This window comes from Polypterus senegalus, chromosome 16 (genome assembly GCF_016835505.1).
Source record: "Polypterus senegalus isolate Bchr_013 chromosome 16, ASM1683550v1, whole genome shotgun sequence".
In the NCBI taxonomy this organism is placed as follows: Eukaryota; Metazoa; Chordata; class Cladistia; order Polypteriformes; family Polypteridae; genus Polypterus; species Polypterus senegalus.
In genome coordinates, this window is record NC_053169.1 from 86,369,975 (window position 1) to 86,394,331 (window position 24,357).

Consider the following 24,357-nt stretch of genomic DNA (forward strand, 5'->3'; position numbering starts at 1 on the left):
CATAGCGCCTTTTGCACTGGACACTATTATATAGCACTTAACGATTCTTCCATACTTTCTTTTTTTTTTCATTATATTACCTGTCAGTGTGGACACTAATGTATGGCACTTGAATCGCATACAGTTATGCTTAGTTAGACAGAGACGTATTTTTTTGATCAGAAGCGCGTCTTCTAAAAATTATTTTTATGTACTGGAACTTTCTATGGCTACCAGAAGAGGGCGACCAGACGTCAACTTTACCTTTTGTTATTTCTGATCTACATTTGCCATTTCTTTCTTTCTTATAGTGCCTTTCATATTGCTCACTATTATATAGGACTTACTGACTGCCCAATCTGTATTTATCTTTCGTATTGCACCTTTCATATCGGATAATATTATACAGCTGTGAATGACTGTCCTGTCGTTCTTTCTTATAGTGTCTTTAATTGAGGTTACTATAATACAGCCCATAATAACTGTTATATCGTCCTTTCTTTATTTCATAGACTTTTTGTTTTAACAAAAAGCACATCTTCAAAAAAGAATTTTTATATCTTAAATATTAACCATGGCTACCAGAAGAGGGCGACAAGACACCAAGTTTAGTCGTTCAGTCATTATCCAACCCGCTATATCCTAACACAGGGTCACGGAGGTCTGCTGGAGCCAATCCCAGCCAGCACAGGGTGCAAGGCAGGAACAAACCTCAGGCAGGTCGCCAGCCCACCGCAGGGCACACGCACACACACACCAGGGACAATTTAGGATCGCCAATGCACCTAACCTGCATGTCTTTGGACTTTGGGAGGAAACCCACGCAGACACGGGGAGAGCATGCTGACTCCACGCAGAGAGGACCCGGGAAGCAAACCCAGGTCTCCTACCTGTGAGGCAACAGCGCTACCCACTGTGCCACCCTGCCGCCCGACATCAAATTTACCTTTTGTTATTTGTCTTCTCCTTTTACATTACACTCCTTTCTTTCTTTCTATATAGTGCCTTTCATATTGGACACTATTATGTACGTCTTAATGACTGTTAATATTTCTTTCCTTCATATAGCATCTTTTACACTGGATACTATTATGTAACTCTAAATTACCTTTCTATCACTTTTTTAGTTTAGTTCTTTTTCATATAGTGCCTTTCAAAGGGGACACTAATGTCTAGCAGTTGTAACACACAATGATATGCTGAGTATTTGAGAGAGAATTTTTTTTAAATTAGGTGCATCTTTTTACAATATTTATGTACTGCATCTTTGTAGTTCTACCATGAGAGCGATAAGATGTGAATTTTGCCTTCTGTTGTTTGTCATCACCATTCCCCATTACTCTCATTTCTTTCTTTCTGTATTTTTTTCTTTTATATGGCACCTTTCATATGGGACAGGCTGAGATTTTGATGAGGCCGTAACATGCTAAAAGACAAAGGTAATGTAAGATGGGCCAAGCAATAAGGCTGCCAATGGGCAAAGCAAACAGTGGCCTGATAAACAGGCCAAAATGAAAGTGTGACAGATGGCCAGGACCATTACCCGGCCAGGATGCCAGCTGGGTGGAAGGGTCAAGGGAGAGAACATGTTTGGGACAGTATCTCCCCCGAGATGCTAGAGGCCAGCTCTCCTGGGTTGGCACAACACCACGGATTCCCACAGGGCATGCTGGGAGTTGTAGTTGGGAGCAGCCCTGTTGGGTCCCGTGGGTGCCGCTAGGGGGTGCTGCTGGGTCCTTGGAGGAACTTCTTCTGTCACACCCAGAAGTGCAGGTGGTTGGCACCACACTTCTTGGTTGCTTCTGGGAACCAATAACATACCCAAGGATGAGCCGGGCCAATGTGCATGCACACATACACACACACACACACCGTTGGCAAGGGGTAATGCAAGTGCCTAAGCAGTTTATTTTAAAACAAAACAAACAGAGCCCAAAGTGCAGTGCAGTCCAATTAAAAAATAATCCATAAAATGATGTGCGAAGTGAAGGCTGAAATGTGCAACAAATAAGTTCAATAAAAACAAGGCTAAAATCATGGCAGGAATCTGCCCAACTCTCTCTCTCTCTCTCTCTCTCTATCTCTCTCTATATATATATATATAAAATCCAACGTCTGTCTGTCTGCTGCTTTTCATGACAGAACCACTTAACCGATTTAGATTGGGTTTTTTTCTCTAATTTGCTTGAGCATTCCTGTTGATTTTGCGACTTCTCTCATCGCCTTCTTAAGTATCATAGTTTGCTAGCAGGAGCGATTTATTCACGCGAATCCAAGAGACAGGCTGCGGGCCGAGGTGGGGGGGGAAGCGTGACGTCAGGAGTGGGGGGCCCTTCACCCTCACACGCCACTCTCCATTCGAGTCGCTGCACCTCTCGCCACGTGTTGATGTTTACAGGTTGTCCTTTTTCACTTGTTTCTGGAGGGAGCCACGGGGGACAGCTACTCAGTACTAAAGTATTGGTTAATGCCCGAGTCACCCATGTATAGGTTACTGTGATGCTATTTTACCTGGCATCCCACAAAAATTTACAACATATTCATAATTCTGCTGCTAGGATAATAACCAGCTGTTCTACATCCACTGAACATATCACACCTACTCTCTCTCAGCTTCACTGGCTCTCTTCTTCTTCTTTCGGCTGCTCCCGTTAGGGGTCGCCACAGCAGATCATCTTCTTCCATATCTTTCTGTCCTCTGCATCTCGTTCTGTTACACCCATACTGCCAACATTCAAAGTTCCTACCCTCAGTTCCACTCTCTTTACTTTCCTCCTCTCCTCCTGCCACCGGACATATCCCCATCCCCTTTTTCTTCTCCTTCTTCTTCTTCTTCTTCTTCAGCCAACAGTAGCCCAATTTCCGCCAGCACTCTGTTGGCAGTCGTTGTTAACCCGGGACTTGACCAAAATTGGAAATTTGAATTGTTGTCCGCATATGGATTTGGCAAAATTTTACACCGGTAAATTTTGTCTTCCTGACATAACCCTCCCCATTTATCCGGGCTTGGGACCGGCATGAAGAAACACATTGGTTTGTGCATCTCCTGTGGCTGGGTTTTACTTCACTGGCTCCCTGTTTAGTACCGAATACAATATACAATACCGCTCTGAACATTTAATTCTCTCCACAGTCTCGCTCCTGCCTACCTCACTGATCTCCTCCAGACTGACACTCCTCTCGCTCCCTCAGATCCTCATCTGCAGCTCGACTTTCTGTACCACACGTCAGACTCTGTGCTATGGGAGCTCGAGCATCTCTTCTTGCGCTCCTCAACTCGGGAATTCTCTTCCCTCTCCTATCAATCAACTCGACTCAATAACACATTTTAGAAATGCCCTCAAAACTTACCTCTTCAAACTGGCATACCAATTATGACTTTAACACGGTTACTGCATTTTATCTTTGTTTGTTTGCTACTACCTCTGTACCTTATTGCTATTTGATTTTATCATCCTCTTTGTTTTTATATCTTATTACTGTTGTTTAATATTATTGTAAGGTGTCCTTGAATGTCAAGAAAGGTGCCGATTAAATAAAATGTATTATTAATATTTCAAGCAAACACAGGCCCCAGTGCTGCATTCTAAAAATCTAAATCTCCTCTACTTACCCTGGACGGGATCCTTCAGCCCGAGTAGACATCCTTCCGACAGACACAGTCAACCCTTTAACTGGGCTCGGACCCCTTCAGCCGTCACAGACTCCACTTCTCCAACTTCTGTAAAAGGAATGATCGGTCACTCTTGCCCCACATACCCCCTTTCAAGATCGCTCTGCAGGAGCGACCCTCAGTCTCCTCTTCAGTGGCCGCCACACTCTCGTCTCCGGGGACTCTCTTCCCAGCCGCTTGCCTCCACTCCTCTTCACACCAGCTCTTCTCCCAATCCTTCCTACTCTCAAAACCCTTTAACCCCCAGCTTTTCTTTTTCGCGCCTCCTCTTCTATCCCCATGCTGTTTGCCGTGCAGACTCTTGTTGCAGCCTCGATTGGATGCAGGAGGTGTGAATGAAGCGCTTGACTGAGCCGCTCGCATTTGCATGTGAATGATCAGCCAAGTACCCCAATCAGCCTTAGAGTGGTCCATGCACATTAAACAGCATGCTGCCTGCACGCTCTGGGACTCCTGATTATTTATTTATTTAATAATAATGATAATAATTCTTTGCATTTATATAGCGCTTTTCTCACTACTCAAAGCGCTCTGCAATTACAAGGGCCCAACAGAACAGAGTCCCTTTTTGGCATTTAGTGCAGATCCCTAGCCTCAGAGCCACCACTCCACCTACAACAGCACTGAGCACAACACATAACCCAAGTCTAGATGGGCTGCCCATCCACTGCAAGGCTCGTCTCCCTCACACTCATAACTGGTGTGGCTGGGGCTGGAGCCCGGCCGGAAGCCCAGGAGGACCGGAGGAGGGCTTGTGCCTCCTCCAGACCACGAGGGGCCGTCCGCTCTGGTTATGTTGGGGGCCTCGGGTAAAGGGCTTGGAAGCCCAGCCCTGTAGGGACCCGTGGCCAGTGCCAGGCGGCGCCCCAGTGACTGAATATCCCGGAAAGATGACAGGGGACACCCGGACGGCTTCCGGGTGCGCAGCCGTCACTTCCGCCACACTGGGGCGTGGCTACGGAGGAGTCCCGGGAAGCAGCTGGAGCCCATCCGGGTTCCTATTTAAGGGGCCGCCTCCCTCCAGTCATTGGCGAGAGTCGGGTGGAAGAGGACGGAGCTGACAGAGAGGACGGGAGGCGGCCAGGAAGGCACAAAGACTGTGAGGCCTGGACATTTGGGAAGCGGTGCAAGAGGCACTGGGGTTTGTGGTGCACGTGACTTTATTTGTAAATAGTGTAAATAAACAGTGTGTTGGGTGAAACAACGATGTCCGTCTGTGTGTGTCTGGGCCAGCGTCCACACTGGCTAAATCTGAATTACTAACTAACCTAACATGCATGTCTTTGGGGACGTGAGAGAAAACTTCTGGTAGATTTTAGAAGACCAGTGACTTGGCAGCCTGGACACTGGATCGATGAGGCAGAGCACTGTGTCACACGTTTATAATTAAAATGAAATCTAAATCAGTTTTTGCTGTTCAATGAACCGAATGTGACATTGCATTAAGCTGCTGTTGCCCAGTTTAACTGATTTGCTTGGTATACTGTTTTGCCTTGGTAGAGTTCTATATCTGCGGTGGGTTGGTGCCCGTCCGGGGTTTGTTTCCTGCCTTGCGCCCTGTGTTGGCTCCAGCAAACCCCCGTGACCCTGTAGTTAGGATATAGCGGGTTGGTTAATGGATGGATGGATGGAGTTCTATATTCCTCTGCTTTGCCCTTTTGTATTCTTTCTTGTGTAGACTTTATCAGAATACCTCAAGTCCCGTAGACGTACCATTTTGTATTTTGTACTTTGTAACTTCTCCCCACCTTCCCTCCTACATCTGTAGCCTCAGGCAATTAGACAGAGTAGAAGGACAAGGAGGAGTTAAGTTACAATTTTAAATAATGTATTATTGATAATATTCATAAAATAATAATAAGCAAAGTACATGGCAACCATACAACCTGATAAATGCTGGATGTGTGGTTTCAGGCATCACACAGACGTGTAGTTACTTACAAGTAATCATTTCTTGTCAGCTTTCTTCAGGACAGGCCGCATGGCTGTCTCAACAACAACAACAATAATATTTATTTCTATAGCACATTTTCATACAAATGATGTAGCTCAAAGTGCTTTACAAAACGAAGAAAAAGAGACAAAAGACAAAATATAAAAAATAAAATTAGGCAATACTATCCATCCATTATCCAACCTGATACATCCTAACTACAGGGTCATGGAGGTCTGCTGGAGTCAATCCCAGTCAACACAGGGCACAAGGCAGGAAACAAACCCTGGGCAGGGTGCCAGCCTACCGCAGGGCACACATACACCCGCACATCAAGCACACACTAGGGACAATTTAGGATCGCCAATCCACCTAACCTGCATGTCTCTGGACTGTGGGAGGAAACCCATGCAGACATGGGGAAGAACATGCAAACTCCATGCAGGGAGGACCCGGGAAGTGAACCCACATATGGCATTTAAAGTGATATTAAACAATTAAAGCAAAACTCTTTAAGCAAAACTATCCATCCCTCCATTATCCAACCGCGCTATATCCTAACTACAGGGTCACGGGGGTCTGCTGGAGCCAATCCCAGCCAACACTGGGCACAAGGCAGAAAACAAACCCACCGCAGGGCACACACTAAGGACAATTTAGGATCGCCAATGCACCTAACCTGCATGTCTTTGGACTGTGGGAGGAAACCCACACAGACACGGGGAGACAACATGCAAACTCCATGCAGGGAGGACCCGGGAAGCAAACCCAGGTCTCCTCATTGCGCCCACTGTGCCACCCCAGGCAATACTAATTAACATAGAATAAAAGTAAGGTCCGATGGCCAGGGAGGACACAAAATATGGTTCAATATGGCTGCTGAGTTGTGCTTCTCAGTGTGTTGTTGTCTTTCTGACCATGATGTGAGAGAGACAGAGAGAGAGAGAGGGAGAGGTAAAGCCACCACATTTATAGATTCTCTGTCCAATGGGCCATCGTGGTACAGAATGGCCTCTGATTCAAAACCAATCTTCAGACCAATGGGTGCACACACGCTGCCTTTTCACACCGGCCCCCCAAGATTATTTGTTGAGTTGAAGCTTGCCAGCTTTCTTTTAGGGGTTTGCCAAACCAATTTGAGGCACTCCACCCCTGCCCATGTAATAAAATTCACATCCTGTGCCAGTCCAAATAACTCAGTGGGGTTGGGGTAGTTTGACACGGAAGCATTGCTATTCTCATCGATGAAATCCTGAAACGCTAACACTAAACTTGCATTTGGGTCTGATTTACAAGTAAAACAGAGTACTAGGGTGTTGCACCGTGTTAGCCATTATGGTTGTAGTGAGAAGTTAAGCAAAATGACACATTTGATTGGCTAACTAAAAAGATAAAAATATGCAAGCTTTCGAGGCAACTCGGGCCCCTTCTTCAGGCAAGATGTAATCTAAAGAAGAGGCCCGAGTTGCCTTTTAAGCTTGCATATTGTAATCTTTCTAGTTAGCCAATAAAATGTGTCATTTTGCATAAAAACATACACAATATTTATGAACTTATAGACAAAACTTCACACCACAACAGGTGCACGTCCTTAAAATCCTGTTTTGGCGCTCGGTGATCATTAAAGTGTAAGCTAAACTGTGTTTCTTGTTATGAATGAAATTGATTAGATGTGTTTAAGGCAGAAAGTCCATAATGTAGTTAATTCAGTTCAATGTCACAAGTAGAGAACGGAGTTTATTAGACATATGGGCACCGGCCAGGGCCCCACGATGTTTCTCATGTCCATGTGTCTATGTTACTAAACGAAGGTTGTATATATGCACGGATGCCAGAGGCCAGCAGCACCGAAAAGCGCACGCGCACAGCGCCTCAGCGCCCCAGAGTCAAACCCAGCGGCTTCCCAGAGTCAGTAGGTGGCGCCCAAACAACACAACACAACCTGTAAACTAAACTTCAGGTCACAATACAACCGCCACCCGTTACTTCGTTTAGTAATGTAGATCTTCAAGCCGAGATCAGAGGCCAGAAGTAACCCGTGCACAATACAACCGCCGCCCGAACGCGCACACCACCGCATATACAACCTATTGACGCTGACCAGATAAATAACCAAGTGACTGGATTGCTTCCTGGAGAAAGCCACGTCTTTCTAAGTACTGACAGTGTTGATTCTGAACACGACACTGAGCATCTTAATTTCCCATGAGAATATTTAAACACTGTTAGCCCGGCCGGATTACCACAACACAATCTTAACATTAAAATAGGGACAAAGTTACCTTTTAAACTTAAACGATGCCAATTTCCCATCAAGGCTGCATTTGCCATGACGATCAACAAATCCCAAAGACAAGCTATGGTCAAAGTAGGGATTTACCTGTCTGAGCCTGTATTTGGACACGGACAACTTTATGTTGCCTTTTCAAGAGTCCGGCGTTCATGTGACGTTAAAGTGAATGTCTGAACTACTCCATACCAGGGAGAGCTAATTCAAGGACAGGAAACCATCTTTACCAAAAAGGTTGTTTATAAGGAAATTTTTCATTAACTATTTTGAATTTACCATTCTATGAATTTTTTGTTTCCAATTTACTTCATTTAAACTTTTGCACTCCGATATTTGTTTTACTTAGAAGTGCAGCAACTCAAAGACGTTTTGGACTTAAATGATATAACAATTACATTTCAATTTTAGTTTTAATAAATTGCTTAATTTTAGTACACATATATTTATTTAATTAAATGAAAAAACTTTCCCAGGACGCTCCCACCCTCCATCATTTTTCATCCCTCCAGAAAGTGATTGCCATTCTTGGATTTGCGATTCCTTAGAGAATCGGGGGTTTACTGGTCTATCAGAACAGCACACTACTTTGTCCGGGGGCCTATGATGCTGTGCCATGGCAAGCTGAGATATCACCAAGTGGCTCAGCAGCTGCCTCTCTTCCTTTCTCCATCCTGCCCCTTCAGAGTGGGCGTGGCTTGCTCTTCAAAGCAGCACCTCGTCATTTCTCACGAGACTTTGTAGCTCTTTGCAGTGCGGTTACTTACTTATACACATCTCCCTGCCTCCTCTGATCAGTCAGCACGTTTATGCTCCTTGATGCTGGGCTATTCTTTGAACATTTACTGTTGATTTTATAAAGTCCAAAAAATAAAATAAAAACTCCCACTGCCACCAATGGAACAAGAAGTCGCAGCTTTAGTTATTGACAATGGCTCGGGTTTGTGCAAAGCTGGTTTTGCTGGAGATGATGCTCCAAGAGCCGTCTTTCCATCCATTGTCGGCAGACCAAGACACCAGGGTGTACTGGTTAATATGGGACAAAGGGATTGTTTTGTCGGAGATGAGACTCTAAAAAAAAGAGGAATCTTAACTCTGAAGTTCCCAATTGAGCATGGCATTGTTACCAATTGGGATGACATGGAAAAAATATGGCATCACACTTTTTACAATGAGTTGCGAGTAATGCCAGAGGAGCACCCCGTCCTGCTAACGGAGGCACCCATGAACCCCAAAGCAAACAGAGAAAAAATGACCCAGATCATGTTTGAGATCTTCAATACCCCTGCTACCTACGTTGCTATTCAGGCTGTGCTGTCTCTGTATGCATCTGGGCGTACAACAGGGATTGTGATGGACTCTGGCGATGGAGTCACCCACACGGTGCCCATCTATGAAGGATATGCTCTGCCCCACGCCATCATCCGTCTGCACTTGGCTGGTCGTGATCTGACAGACTACCTCGTGAAGATCCTTACCGAAAGAGGCTATAGTCTCAACACCACAGCTGAAAAAGAAATTGTCCGAGATATCAAGGAGAAGCATTGCTATGTAGCACTGGATTTTGAACAGGAGCTCGCCACTACAGTTTCCTCCTCCACATTGGAAAGGAGCTATGAGCTTCCCGATGGTCAGATTATCACCATAGGAAATGAGAGGTTCAGATGTCCCGAGGCTCTTTTTAAGCCCGCATTTATGGGAATGGAATCTAATGGCATACATGAGACCACCTTCAACTCTATCATGAAGTGTGACGTCGACATCCGCAAGGATCTTTACACCAACATTGTTCTGTCTGGTGGTACAACCATGTATCCTGGCATTGCAGACAGGATGCAGAAAGAGATCCCAGCCTTGGCACCTATCTCAGTTAAAGTTAAAATCATTGCTCCACCCGAGCGGAAATACTCGGTCTGGATCGGAGGCTCGATCCTGGCCTCTCTATCCACTTTTCAGCAGAGGTGGATCAGCAAGCAGGAGTACGATGAGACTGGACCTTCCATCGTCCATCGTAAATGCTTCTGAGTAGACAAAGACTATGAAGACGCTGGAAATAAAACGTTAATACAGGTTTGTATTTTGTTTTTTTGACATCAAAGTTTTTTTTTGTTTTTTTTCTTCCCCCCCATCAGTGAAGTGCACTCAAGGACAATTCTATGGGGTTTAACTTGAAATTCGTTCAAAATTTTCATTGCCTCTGTGATGGCATCAGATCAAAACACAAGCACAAAATCAGGCTGTCTCTTTATGTTATGCAGCGATAAAACCATCTTAAGGTTTTTCTACTCTTATAAAGAAACACACATTTTTAAGATATAAACTAGGAACAAGGTGCAGTTTATTTGGAGATGTTTGGAAATCAATTTAGCTTTTGTTTTACGTATTGCATTAAAAACAATTTGAAGAGCAGAATGGCACGTTTCTGAATACTGAATGAAAACATTCAGAAATATTCAACCATCTACGTTGGATGACTGGCCACTTATTTAACCCGATCAAATAAAAGACATTGTATTTCACACATGTGGTGTGCTTGAGGTTCCATATCTGGCAGATTCACGGTCTTTTTGGACTTGAGAATTATGGTTGACAAGTAATATTTGCTGTCTCTTGTCTTACATGTACCTTCGGCACGTTTCTTCTGTATTCCTGTATGTCTGAATGTCTCAAGCGAGTTCCTGTAAAGCCTGCTTCTCTGACACATTTATTATTTCTTGCTTCCTGGCTGGCTTTATACTTGCCATCTTTGAAGGCGCCTCTCTCAGCGTGCCTCATACGCCTTTACTTCTCCTCGTCCATCTCACACTCGCACGTCCTCTTTCATTGCGACTCCAAAGCCAAGCTGACCAATCAGACTGCTCAGAGGGAGTGGATACACAGACATTAGTGTTTTATTATATAGTAGATAACTAATACTTTTTCACAGCCATGAGACCAAGTCTATGCAGTTTTCGGTGGATGGTACTATTGTATATCATCACCTTATTCATACATACGAGGGAGAATGAAAACCGTTAAAAAGGGAATGCAGAGACAAATGCATTTTTCAGTATACTATTCTGTATTCTAATAATTCTCTTTAACTTTTTATTTTCTCATATACAAAGTACAGTGGTACCTCAGTATACGTCCTTAATCCGTTCCAGATCCTTTGACGTATACCAAACAGGACGTAAACCAAACTAATTTTTCCCATAAGAAATAATGAGAAAATGATTAATTCGTTCCCATGAAAAAAAAATCCTATTGCTATTGGCATATTATACATTGATGGGGTTGTATAAAATAATTTAAACACTGCTTAATACTAAAATACATAAATACAAAAGCAATTAGATGAAATAAATGAAAATTTAACCTCACTTTACTTTTTAATATCGTCTTTGTTTTTCACAATCGTAGATACCGTCGTTCTCGGCAAACGGTATGCAACAGTCATGTCCCGGATACGCACGACACCTTCATACTTTTCAACAATTAATTCAAGTTTACGTGAAAAAACACAAAATCACGTTGTGACGATGCGGGTTTGCTGTATGCTCCCATCTGCTGCCGGGGAGCCCTTGAACCCTACACCGTCGGTAATGTGCCTCACTGCTAAGCTCATCGGTAACAACAAAGCAAGGGGATGGTGAAAAAGTGCAAAGTGCTTTTATTAAAACACTCAACAAAACAAGGCGTTCAATTAAAGTGCAGTCTCCAAAGTTCCAATAAATAATCCATAAAATCAGAAGTGAAACGTGGAGGTTAAAAACAATAGAAAAAAGTCTTCTTAAAAACAACGAGGTTAAAATACAGCAGGAAGCATTCTTTAAAAAAAAGAAAAAAACAAGAAGAAGCCCAGTGCCGTTTTACCTGGCGACCCCCTGTTTCCCAACAGGGGAGTCGCCCTACTTGCAGCTGACCTTCACTCTGCCTACTTCAGCTACTTCACGCGCGCACGCAACCTCCCGTCCGTTCTCTCTTCTTCCTCCCCTTCTAGCCGACGCGCGCTTCTATTTATCAAGATAAGCAGCCCCAGGAACATTCATGAATGCGGATGGTCTCTCCCCTGTGCACTTAGGCGAGAAACGCCCACATTGTGAATCGCCCTGAGAACCGCTTCAGCCACACAACCACCACGCCCCCTCACCAAGCCACGAGCGCGGTGATTATTTATTTTAAAGCTGGCATTTGACAGGAGCTGTGGACCCGCTATATCACACACGTGAAAATTCACAGAGTTATAGCGCGGGTTGTTCACTGAATGCTAGCAACTGGCGCACTGACGCTCATGGGCAGTCGTAGCTTTGTCTTGAGAGAGGTAAACAAGGGTAGTGCGCGGTGTTTTAGCACGCGAGTCGTATTCCAAACAAAGGTCGTATACCAAGCAAAATTTTTCTTGTCCAAACAGGACGTTTACCAGGTTGGACTTATTCCAAAGCAGACGTATACCGAGGTACCACTGTATAGGGAAAGTACTGTAATCATCCAAAAAATTTGACCTCGAGTTTTTGCTGAATCTCGACGTTTTAGACCTCCCTGAGTCCGATTTACTTTCTCGTAGGGAAAGTATTGTAATCATCTAAAAATTCAATTTTGAAATTTTGATGAATCTCGATGTTTTAGATCTCCCTGAGTCAGAAAATACAGTTTTGGGAATTAAGTGTGTGTGTATGTAAGCACGATAACTTGAGTACACTTTTAATTATGTCAACCAAATTTTGCACACAAGTATTAGGTACAAAATGTAGATTTCTATCCACTTTTGAGCGATTTCCGCTCTGGACTCTGGATTTCATGGGGGATCCCCCACCACTTATTGCTTTGATGCATTGTAAGGAGCGGCACACCAGGAAAGCAGCTATGAAGAGTAATGTCATGTGAAGTTAAATGTGTTCAGGAGTTCATAGGGGAAACCCTTTTTACTTTCTCGTATACAAAGTATAGGGAAAGTATTGTAATCGTTCAAAGATTTGATGTCGCGATTTCGATGAATCTCGATGTTTTAGACCTCCCTGAGTCCGAAAATACCATTTTTGGAGTTATGTCTGTGTGTGTTTGTGTAAACATGATAAATTGAGTAGGCTTTCACTTAGGTTAACCAAATTTTGCATACAAGTATCAGGTACAAAATGTAGATTTCTATCAACTTTTGGGCCATTTCTACCTACCGGAAGTGGTACTTTTTTATTCATGCAGCTATAGAGACCAATATATTCAACTTTACTTTTATAATAATTCTTCAATGTATTATTAATTTGATTTAATTTGTTGTTGATGGTTCTTTATTGTACATAACATAAAAATATAATCATTGTCTTGCGGTTTTACTCCTCAAATATCCATCCCCATATCAGAATATATGAGAAAGTCGAGGGGAGACCACTCCCGATTTTTTAAAATAGCACTTTTAAAATAATGACTGACAATGTTATTTAAATCCACTATATTTCATTATTGAGTGAACAGCTTTATCCAAAATGGCCTGCAAATCACAATAGCCCAATATTCTGAATCCCATTTAATTCATTTCAAGGGGTAGGGGGCACAGCTTACCCCGACAACATCAGGTACAGGGCAGAAACCAGCCTTGAATAGGAGGGCTGTAGTCTGGTCAGGGCTGAAATCTCAAGAGTGTAGTGCTTAGTGTTTAGATAATTCTGCTTCTACACCAATGGAAAGTTAACCAACTTGTTTACAGCCACACCATGATTCGACAGTTTGAATGTGACAAATAGCCTTGTAGTCTACAGTCCAATGCCTCAGTCCTAAGGCCACACTGTCAAATAATGAAATACCAGTGTGGCCTGTAGAGGGCACTCCAGATCCCCAAACCAGACACAAGCAGACACAGATACAAGTCCAGGTAACACACAGGCTTTTATTTCCGTGGGAAACGCTTCCCAAACCGTTTCCCACCTTCACAAGACAGTACAAATAAAGCACACAGCACTTTCTTTTCTTCTTCTTTCTGTCTCTTTTCCTGAGTCCACCTCCACTACTTTTGCAGCAAGCTTTGTCCTCCACTTCCCAACTCTGGCTCCTGGAGCAGTGGCAGCTGGCTCCTTTTGTGTAACACCCAAGAGTACTTCCAGTGTCCCATAGGCTTAATCCAGGAGCACTGTTGAGTAAACTGGGAGTCCCTGCAGCACCCGCAGGTAGCACTCACGGTGCCCAACAGGGCTGAGTTGCAGAACTCTCCCCTTTGGGAATCCAAGGCACCCACTGCATCCCAGGGGTGTTGCCATCTGCCGATCCGGGGGAGATAGAGCCCCGTGCATACTCTCTCCCCTGGTTCCTTCCACTCCAAAGGTGACCTGAGTAGGTAAAGGCCCTGGTCATCCACCATACCTAAATAAAATACTGTTAGTAAATGTTAAGTGCTAATGGCTACCATGAAAACTCTAAGGAAGTGAAATGAAAATGGATGGGAAAGTAACACTGGCCATCACACAGCAAACAAGAAATGCACAATCTTTAATGGCGTCCATTGTTTGGCAGCCAGAATTTCTGAAGAGCTGCAACTGTAAAATGCAGTTAATAGTAATTTGTTTTGCAGTGTACAGTTAAATGCTTCTTTATCCTTAAATGTTAATGTATAAGACCCACAGTTGTGCTTGAAAGTTTGTGAGCCCTTTAGAATTTTCTATATTTCTGCATTAATATGACCTAAAACATCATCAGATTTTCACTCAAGTCCTAAAAGTAGATAAAGAGAAACCAGTTAAACAAATGAGACAAAAATATTATACTTGGTAATTTATTTATTAAGGAAAATGATCAAATATTACATATTAGTGAGTGGCAAAAGTATGTGAACCTTTGCTTTCAGTATCTGGTGTGACCCCCAATAACTGCAACTAAACGTTTCCGGTAACTTCTGATCATTCCTGCACACTGGATTGGAGGAATTTTCGCCCATTCCTCCGTATAGAACAGCTTCAACTCTGGGATGTTGGTGGGTTTCCTCACATGAACTGCTCGCTTCAGGTCCTTCCACAACACTTCAATTGAATTAAGGTCAGGACTTTGACTTGGCCATTTCAAAAAATTCACTTTATTCTTCTTTAACCATTCTTTGGTAGAATGACTTGTGTGCTTAGGGTCGTTGTCTTGCTGCATGACCCACCTTCTCTTGAGATCCAGTTCATGGACAGATGTCCTGACATTTTCCTTTAGAATTCTCTGATATAATTCAGAATTCATTGTTCCATCAATGAAGGCAAGCCGTCCTGGCCCAGATGCAGCAAAACAGGCCCAAACCATGATACTACCACCACCATGTTTCACAGATGGGATAAGGTTCTTATGCTGGAATGCAGTGTTTTCCTTTCTCCAAACAGAACACTTTTCATTTAAACCAAAAAAGTTCTATTTTGGTCTCATCCGTCCACAAAACATTCTTCCAATAGCCTTCTAGTTTGTCCACGTGATCTTTAGCAAACTACAGATGAGCAGCAATGTTTTTTTGGAGAGCAGTGGCTTTCTCCTCGCAACCCTGCCATGCACACCTTTGTTGTTCAGTGTTCTCCTGATGGTGGACTCATGAACATGAACATTAGCCAATGTGAGAGAGGCCTTCAGTTGTTTAGAAGTTACCCTGGGGTCCTTTGTGACCTCGCCGACTATTACACACCTTGCTCTTGGAGTGATCTTTGTTGGTTGACCACTCCTGGGGAGGGTAACAATGGTCTTGAATTTCCTCCATTTGTACACAACCTGTCTGACTGTGGATTGGTGGAGTCCAAACTCTTTAGAGATGGTTTTGTAACCTTTTCCAGCCTGATGAGCATCAACAACTCTTTTTGTGAGGTCCTCAGAAATCTCCTTTGTTCGTGCCATGATACACTTCCACAAACATGTGTTGTGAAGAGCAGACTTTGATAGATCCTGGTCTTTAAATAACACAGGGTGCCCACTCACACCTGATTGGCATCCCATTGATTGAAAACACCGGACTTGAATTTCACCTTCAAACTAACTACTAATCCTAGACGTTCACATACTTTTGCCACTCATAAATATGTAATATTTGATCATTTTCCTCAATAAATAAATGACCAAGTATAATATTTTTGTCTCATTTGTTTAACTGGTTTCTCTTTATCTACTTTTATGACTTGAGTGAAAATCTGATGATATTTTAGGTCATATTCATGTAGAAATATAGAAAAGGGTTCACAAACGTTCAAGCACAACTGTAAAATCATCCCTGGGCACCCCTAGTATATAATATTTCAGTTTTCACTTAAAACATTATCCAACAATTATATTAATAGAAAAAAATATACATTACTTAGTAACTATTTACACAAAGTGTTTGCAAAGTCAAAGCTGTCAAACAAGTAAGCTGCAACAAAAATAAGTTCTTTGCAATATTAACCCAGTTACATTGAAAAATAAAGTGCAGAATGAAAGTAAATATCACTTTGAGTGTTCTACTCTCGATTCCTGAGCAGATTATTATAACACATCCACTTAGCACGACTTGAGGAGTACTGTGAAAGAACAAAGCAGTTAATACTGTTGTGTTATATTTCTGATAGATTGGCCGTCTAGTTCTGCGAAGAGGATTACTTGTGTTCTGTCTTTTGCGTTGTGTTCACCCCATTTTTTGACACCCATTGCATGTCTAACATACCTGTGTAGAAGACCAGTGACCAGGCAGGCTGGAATAGCATGGTATAGCGAGTCGGCAGCTCAGAAAAAGTAGCTGTTTTTAAAAAAATAAATAATTGGTTGCGCTCACGCTGGGGAGTGGAACGGCTGTGAGTGATCTGCACAAAGACGCCTACTCTCTGGCACGTACGGCTGGTCTGATCGTCTAATTATCAGCCCGGGGCGCTAATCAAGAGATCGCACCTGCAACTGCTCACCAGCAAATAAAAGGGGGAATGCAAGAAAGACAAGAAAGGAAGTAGTTAAAGGACGAGAGAAAAAGTAGGCAGGAAAGCGAAAAAAAACAAGCGGGTGTAGAGAACAGAAGCAAGTGGACGAGAGTGGCCATCGCTCGAGGTGGGGGGTTGTGAAGGGTAGTGATGGGAAAAATGAAGCCTTGTGAAGCTTTGACACCTTCTTTCTATTTGTGCCGATAAAGATTTGAAGCTTTGAAGCCTCAGCCCCAGTGTGAACTGCGACATCTGGTGGTTAGCTGAGGTCAAGGCAAGCTCTCATGACCGCAAGTGAAGGAGCTCTCACTGTTTCAGTCTCATGTCATCAGTAAAAGGTCAGAAACGTCTCTGTCCATTTTATTCTGCTAAGGTCCTTGTCCGTTTATACTATTTAACTTTTGAACGCCGTTTTCTGCTGTAAGTCACCATCTGTCACCAAAATTCTCCAAATCTCTCTCTCCTCACAACCCAACATTGTTGAATGAGAATGATGCATTTTATATAGGCTACCTGTTGGTCGACGCCTCTCTGGGCTGTCCGATCTAAATGGGATAAGTTGGAGTTTTAAAAGGGAGGCACCGGGGTTTGTGGATTTTTAAATGAGTTTCCTGCACTGTTTTTTTAAACCTTGTTTTAATATGTATTTATTTATTGGTTTTTACATTCCACATCACCTTTATTTTATTGGATTATTTATTACATTTCGGAGCACTGCACCTTTTGAACACTGATTTTTTTTTAACTGTTTTTAATAAAAACACTGAGCACTTTCACCATCCCCATGCTTCGTGTGTGTTTTGTTCTCCTCTGCCAAGCTCATCAGCTTACGTTATCATAGGTGTTGGGTTCCAGTGGGAGAAAGGAGCCGACCTGCACCGTTACACCTGGAGGGGGGTCTCTCTGAATTTTTCTTCCCAAGACTTCTCTTTAGTGTGGCATTTTGTTCAAATGGTACTTAAAGAATAACTTTGGCACTTTTCGACTTGAATTTATTTCTTCATACTCGAGATATATATTAATTCACTAGGTGAAATTGTGTTCTAAAGAGAAAGTATGCATTTTAGAAAATAAGTAGCATATACACTTGTGTTTTATAATGGAGGTGAAAAGGTACCAGGGTCCAAGTATGAAATCAAAAGCATAAAAAATACCAAATCTGACAATACTTCAAGCCAAAAGTATTGTCAAATATTAACCAACCTCTTGTGCTTGCACATTGTAAGTGCCCAGGAGCATGGAGGGGCATCCAGCCAGGATCAGGGAGGATTACAACGTTACAGACATTATCTGGCTGGGATGCTGGAGAGAATAATGGACTGAGGAGAGCTGGAAGCCATCCCCGAAAATAAATAGGGGGCAGTGTACCAGTTTGAAAACTGAATGGGACTTTGGAGTCCAGAAACACAGCCCTGTAGGGGTCTTTGGGGAAACGACAGAGGGCACTGCCGGGGGAGGTCATCCCTGGTTCCCAGATGACTCAGAAGTGCTTCCATTGAACCATTGTTGTGCCAGCCAGGACTGTCTTAACAGCATTATAGACCCCGAGGCAAAGCAGGGCACTGGGGCCCCTATACCTACACAACCACTCACAGGAATAAAAATGTAAATGGTCGATAAAATTAAACTTATACAGGGTGAGTCAAAATTATGTTAACACTAATTGATTATTTTTATCTCGACCACACTTTTCCAGGTCACTGAATAGCTCATGGTGCACCATTGTCATGTCCTCCACACTCCCCTGTTTTTACACCCTGTTATTTCTGGATATTGGGTATGATGAAGGACTGTGTATATAGCAGGAAAGTTTGTTTTATCAGTAACCTGAAGGACAGAATACGGACTATGGTATTATCAATTCCCTGCAAAATGTGCGTCTGGGCTTTAAATGGTACTGCTGTTCATTGGTTTTTGTGTGTTGTGTGTACAAATATACCATATGTTGCACATAAATTGTCCACAGAAATTGTATATACTGTATATACTCGTGTTTAAGTTCTCCCGCGTATAAGTCAGGACTTGATTCTACCGTATAATTTCCGGTATTTTATAAAGTCGAATACGGAAAACTCACGCTATTGGTCCAAGAGATTCCGATATGCTAACTCCCACCTGAGACAGTAACAACGGAGCACACAGCCTTTTTGCTCTATGTATTGTGCCTACATGACCACACGGTAATATCCAAACTATTCCAAAGTGACGTTTGCACTGTTTTGTGTTTTTTGTATGTCACACCCTCATACACCTTTATCGTTAGAGCATCCCTTATCTACGATGGAGCGTTGGATCAGAAGAAAATATGAAGCTGGTTATATTATAAATTATAAGTCGTTGAAGTGGAGAAAGAAATTGCACTGCTGCAACAAAACTTGATGCATCTGAGAAACTGGTGCGAGAGTGGAGGAAGCAAGAAGATGTAGAAAAAAAAAATTTAAATGTCGTATTTTCAAATGGGCATATAAGTCGGGGTCTGACTTTATAATCGATTTTTCGGGTTTAAAAACCCGACTTATACACAAGTATATACGGTAAGTATATACTGTACATAGCAGTACCATTAGTGTTAACATAATTTTGACTCACCCTGTACTTCAAAAACGTATTAAGATTTAATTTTTCCAACAAGTCACACTATATTTTTTTTATTTTTATTTTTTTTTATTTATTAATTTTATTACAATCAATACATAGCAATCAAGTTTTACAAAAAAGAATTATGCTAAGAACAGATCGATCCCCACCCCTGAGAGAGAGAGCAAGCCAAACGGTGTAAAATTTAAGGCTTGTAAAAATACCTAAATTAATAAATTCTCTGTGCTTTATAAACTTATTTTAAAATATTACTGATTAGATCCTGCCATGTTTTGAAAAAGTCTGCACAGATCCTCTAACTGAGTATTTGATTTTTTCCAATTTTAAATAATATAATACATCAGTTTCCCACTGACTTAAAAGAGGAGAGTTTGGGTTCTTCCAGTTTATCAGAATAAGTCTGCGTGCCAACAGTGTAGTGAATGCAATCACAATTAGTTTGTCCTTCTCCACTTTAAGCCCCTCTGGAAGAACCCCAAACACAGCTGTTAATGGGTTAGGAGGGATTGTGAGTCCAAGGCTGTCTGAAAGGTAATTAAAAATGTTTGTCCAGAAGTCACACTATATTTAATGTTTAATATTAAAGTAACAAAGGTTGCACTTTATCCTTAAATAGGTCACGGCAGTCACCAGCATCACTCAATGGTGAACCTCCACCTAGCAACGGTGGTTACGATTCTGACAACCAGCACCACACTACAATTGGTGCGATACTAAAAATACAGCAACTAAAACAATTCATAGAAAAAAACCAACACACATACAGAAGAAAAAAAAATCTAAAGTAATATTAAAATAAAGTTACACCATGCAGAATCTGACACTTTGAGGCAGCAGCACTAGCCACTATGCCATGGCATGGCCGATATTTCAAAATCTTGTGTATGTACTTAAAAGATATCAAAGAGGAAACAAATCTTAAAGTACAGGTTATCTGGACAAAACATGCAGAGTAGAGACCTATTTGAAAGTACAGGGTGAGCCAAAAAGAAGTACCACATTTCAAACGTTAATTCTACAAAAATGTTACAAGATAAAATAAAATTTCATTATGACACAATATCTGTAGTACTAGGGTGTTGTACCGTATTAGCCATTATGGATGTGGTAAGAAGTTAAACAAAATGACACCTTTTATTGGCTAACTAAAAAGATTACAACATGCAAACTTTTGAGGCAACGCAGACCCTTTATTCAGGCACGATGTAATGAGCTGAGTGGCCTCAAAAGCTTGCATATTGTAATCTTTCTAGGGGAATAGCGGCGATTTCGTGGCGATTAGCGTCCATGAGGGCTTCAAGGTTTTGTGGTCAGTGTGTGCATACCTTCAACTTGTGATAGTAAAACAAGAAGAAATCGCATGGAGTGAGATCAGGCAAACGTGAAGGCCACCCGACATTGCCGTGCAGGGAGATCATCTCCCGGAAAACTTGCATGGATCTCTGCACCATATGAGCTGTTGCTCTGTCCTGTTGAAACCAAGTGTCCACCACATCCATTTTCCCAGTTCTCTAGCATTTCAGTGTAACATTCTGAAGCGACGGTGACTGTTGCTTCCCCCTCCTCAAAATGTTAAGGGTCTACAATGCCAAATTCTGCAACGGCACACAAAACTGTAACACGCTCACTAAGAAGGGGTCTCTGATAAAGTTCACGAGGGCTGGTTTCAGCCCAATAGTGAAAGTTTTGCTTATTTACTCAATCATTTGTGGTCTTGTGCCTCCTCCAGACCGCAAGGGGGCGATTGCCCTGGTTGTATTGGGGGCCACGGGTAGAGGGCTTGGAAGCCCAACCCTGTAGGGGCCCGTGGCCACCGCCAGGCGGCGCCCAGGTGCCTGAGGAACCCTGGAGCCCAGCACTTCCGCCACACCAGGAAGAGGAAGTGCTGGGGGGAAGAGAACAGGGGACACCCGGACGCAGCCGGCACTTTCACCACACTGGGGTGTGGCCATGACTGATTGCCGGGAAGCAGCTGGAGCCCATCCGGGTTCCCATATAAGAGGCCGTCTCCCTCCAGTCAGCAGTGGATGTCGGGTGGAAGAGGACAGAGCTGGAGAGAGGACGGGAGGCGGTCGAGAGAGAGGCACAGTGACTGAGAGTGTGGCCTGGACTTTGGGGAATCGGTGCAAGAGGCACTGGGGTTTGTGCACGTTCTAATTGTAAATATTGTAAATAAATAGTGTGTGGTGGAACTCACGATGTCCGTCTGCCTGTGTCCGGGTCCCAGTCCACACATTTAAATGGAAATGAGCCTCGTCGCTGCACATGACGATGGCATCTCGATGGACGGTTTGCAGAATGTTCACACACACAACTCTCTGTGGCTCTCCCAGTGTCTCTCAGGGAGTTCCTGCACTACCATCATTTTGTATGGATGGAAATTAAAGTCCTCATTAAAATCCTCCACAAAGAAATGTTGGAAATGCCTAAGCACAGGTATTGATCAATCATTTCGATGTCCTCATTTTAGTCACCATGGTTTGGTGTATTAAAACTGCGTTGTAGGAGGAGGAGACAGACGCCTGTTTGCACGGTGAACGTCTAGGAGACTGCAAAATTGATGCCCTTACAGCTTGGATGTTTTCAGGCGTTTGAGGACGTCCTGGAAAGTTTCTGTTCAATGTTGTACCAAACTGTCTAAATTTAGCCACCCACTGAAGGATTGCTTTTTTATTTGGGACCTCAGCGTTAGGAGGAATGCTGAAGTGCGTTCGGAAGGCGTGTTGCATAGTGTTGTTGGATTCGTTGTTGTTGAAGAACGCTTCAACAGCGATAGCATGGCGCACACCAGACCAAGGCATGTTGCCGACTGAAAACTACAAGGGATCTCCTATCCAAGGACCCCCACCTCAACCCACTTGGCTGCCTCTACCTTACACAATGTCCTTGAGAAATATGGCACTTCATTTTGGCTTACCCTGTAGATTGCATGCCATCAGATGGCATCATCACTTTTATAAGTGAAACCATCTTCAGATGGCATACAAAATACAAAAAAAAAAACAAAATGTTTGGTTAAGCAATGCATTTTAACGTACGATAAGATACTAATTAACTCAAGTGTACCATGCATAACAAACCTGCAAAAACATGAAATCTAAAATGTTAATATATTCAGAGGCAAATAAAAAGTTAATGCCTAGCCTTGTCCAACTTGTGTAATGCACTTCAGGATCACAGATGGTGGCACTTATCTCAGCAACAACTGGTTGCTGGCAGGAACCAACTCATGAGGGGGCATCAGACTATTGACCACAGGGCACACTTACATTGCACTTTCGCTTAGTTATATAGGGAGAAGTGTAATTAATTTCAAAATGTTACGATAAACGTGACTAGCATGGCAACCTGCCTTGTATTTGGGGAAAACCATTTTGCAAGAGTTATGGAACAGCTGTGTTTGTATGCAACTAAAAAACAAAAGACGTGAAGATTAATATCATGCCGAAAAATTAATTAGCCAGATGGGTAAGACAAAGGGTTTGCAGTTATTTTGCCATAAATATTTTTTAGGTGCCAAAGCCCAAAGCAGTTCTCTTCTTCTTTGCCTGCCCTCCCTGTCTCGTTCTTCCACGTAGCCCAGAAATATTATAAACAGCTTTTTCTTCATATTCTCACGAGATTTGAAATCACTCAACATTGTAAATCTTCTGAAATAGACACATTTAAAACCCAGGCCTTGACAGCTGGCACTTGTGCCCCTGTGGTGAATTCTAGTTAGCTCCACAAAAGCTGTCCCATCTGAAATGGCTGACCAGCTGACCCCTGAGCAGGTTGCAGAATTCAAGGAGGCTTTCTTCTTGTTTGACAAGGATGGTGATGGTACCATTACTGCCCAAGAGCTGGGGACGGTCATGAGATCCCTGGGGCAGACCCCTTCAGATCAAGAGCTACAGGACCTCATCAATTCAGCAGATGTAGATGGCAATGGTCTTATTGATTTTTCCGAATTCTTGACCATGATGGCTAAAAAAATGAAAGACGCTGATGTGGAAGAAGAAATCCGTGAAGCATTTAAGGTGTTTGACAAAGATGGAGATGGGTCCATCAGTGCTGCCGAGTTGCACCTAGCCATGAAAAACCTAGGGGAGAAATTAACAGAGGACGAAATCTATGAAATGATCGGGGAAGCAGACATTGATGGAGACGGACAGATAAGCTTTGAAGAATTTTCTCTGATTTGCAAAAAGTGTGGCCTACTGGCTAAAGAGGCAGACTAGTTAGATGGCAGTTAGTTAGAAACCAGACCAGTCCCCATCATTGAAATTGCTGCTGGTGTTACCGGTCTCAAGCCTAGGGGAACCTAGGCCAGGTACAAGCCACTGTGGCTACAGGGTGTAGCCACCACAATATGATGCAAAAGCATAAAAGAAGCAGGCAGCAGTCACAAGTCTCAGACTATACTCCTCTGCTCTACTTTATTCACATTTACCCAAAAATAAATAAATGCTTCAATCTCTACATAAATCACCATGATGATCAGTTAAACAATGGAGCATGCCAATTTCCTCTGCAGAACAATAGTATAAAAAACATTGACTTTGGTTCAACAATAGTATTGCTGTCAGCTATCATGAAGTACCTGATTAGAAACCAATGTCCCCAGAGCCTGCTAATTTTAAAGGAAGCAGGCAGCTCTGTATCACCACAGTGTGTGTGGATAAACAGGTAAAGATGTATGTCCTGTAGACAGCCATCGGCAATAACCTATAGCAGAATTGTCCAGCAATTTTGCCTTAACTTTAGAACACTGATTTATAGCCCATTACACTAAGCAACACACAGAAATGTCATCTATATATATATAAAAATCAATGTATGTGTGTGCGTGTGTTTGTATGTTCCAGCATCACTTCAATTTTCATGACACTTGGTACACATGTTTCTCATTGGTCGACTAAAAATACTGTAGGGGAATCAACCCTAACCCACCCCCTTCTGGCTAGGGTTATGATCTTACGGTCTTGTTTGCATGTTATCATCCAGTTGAGACTCGGAATGACCACCAGAGGGCGAT

General features: G+C 42.8%; 2 protein-coding genes across 2 annotated transcripts; both read left to right on the forward strand.

Annotated features, from left to right (window-relative positions):
• The first annotated feature begins 8,766 nt into the window (after positions 1 to 8,766).
• Positions 8,767 to 9,897, forward strand: LOC120516655 (actin, cytoplasmic 2-like). The gene has a single exon (XM_039738502.1). It carries the CDS (start codon positions 8,770 to 8,772, stop codon positions 9,895 to 9,897), a length of 1,128 nt encoding a protein of 375 aa, XP_039594436.1. The 5' UTR covers positions 8,767 to 8,769.
• A 13,183-nt stretch (positions 9,898 to 23,080) lies between these two features.
• On the forward strand, positions 23,081 to 23,560 carry LOC120516414 (calmodulin-alpha-like). The gene has a single exon (XM_039738060.1). The coding sequence runs from the start codon at positions 23,087 to 23,089 to the stop codon at positions 23,558 to 23,560; it is 474 nt and encodes a 157-aa protein (XP_039593994.1). The 5' UTR covers positions 23,081 to 23,086.
• The last annotated feature ends 797 nt before the right edge of the window (positions 23,561 to 24,357 follow it).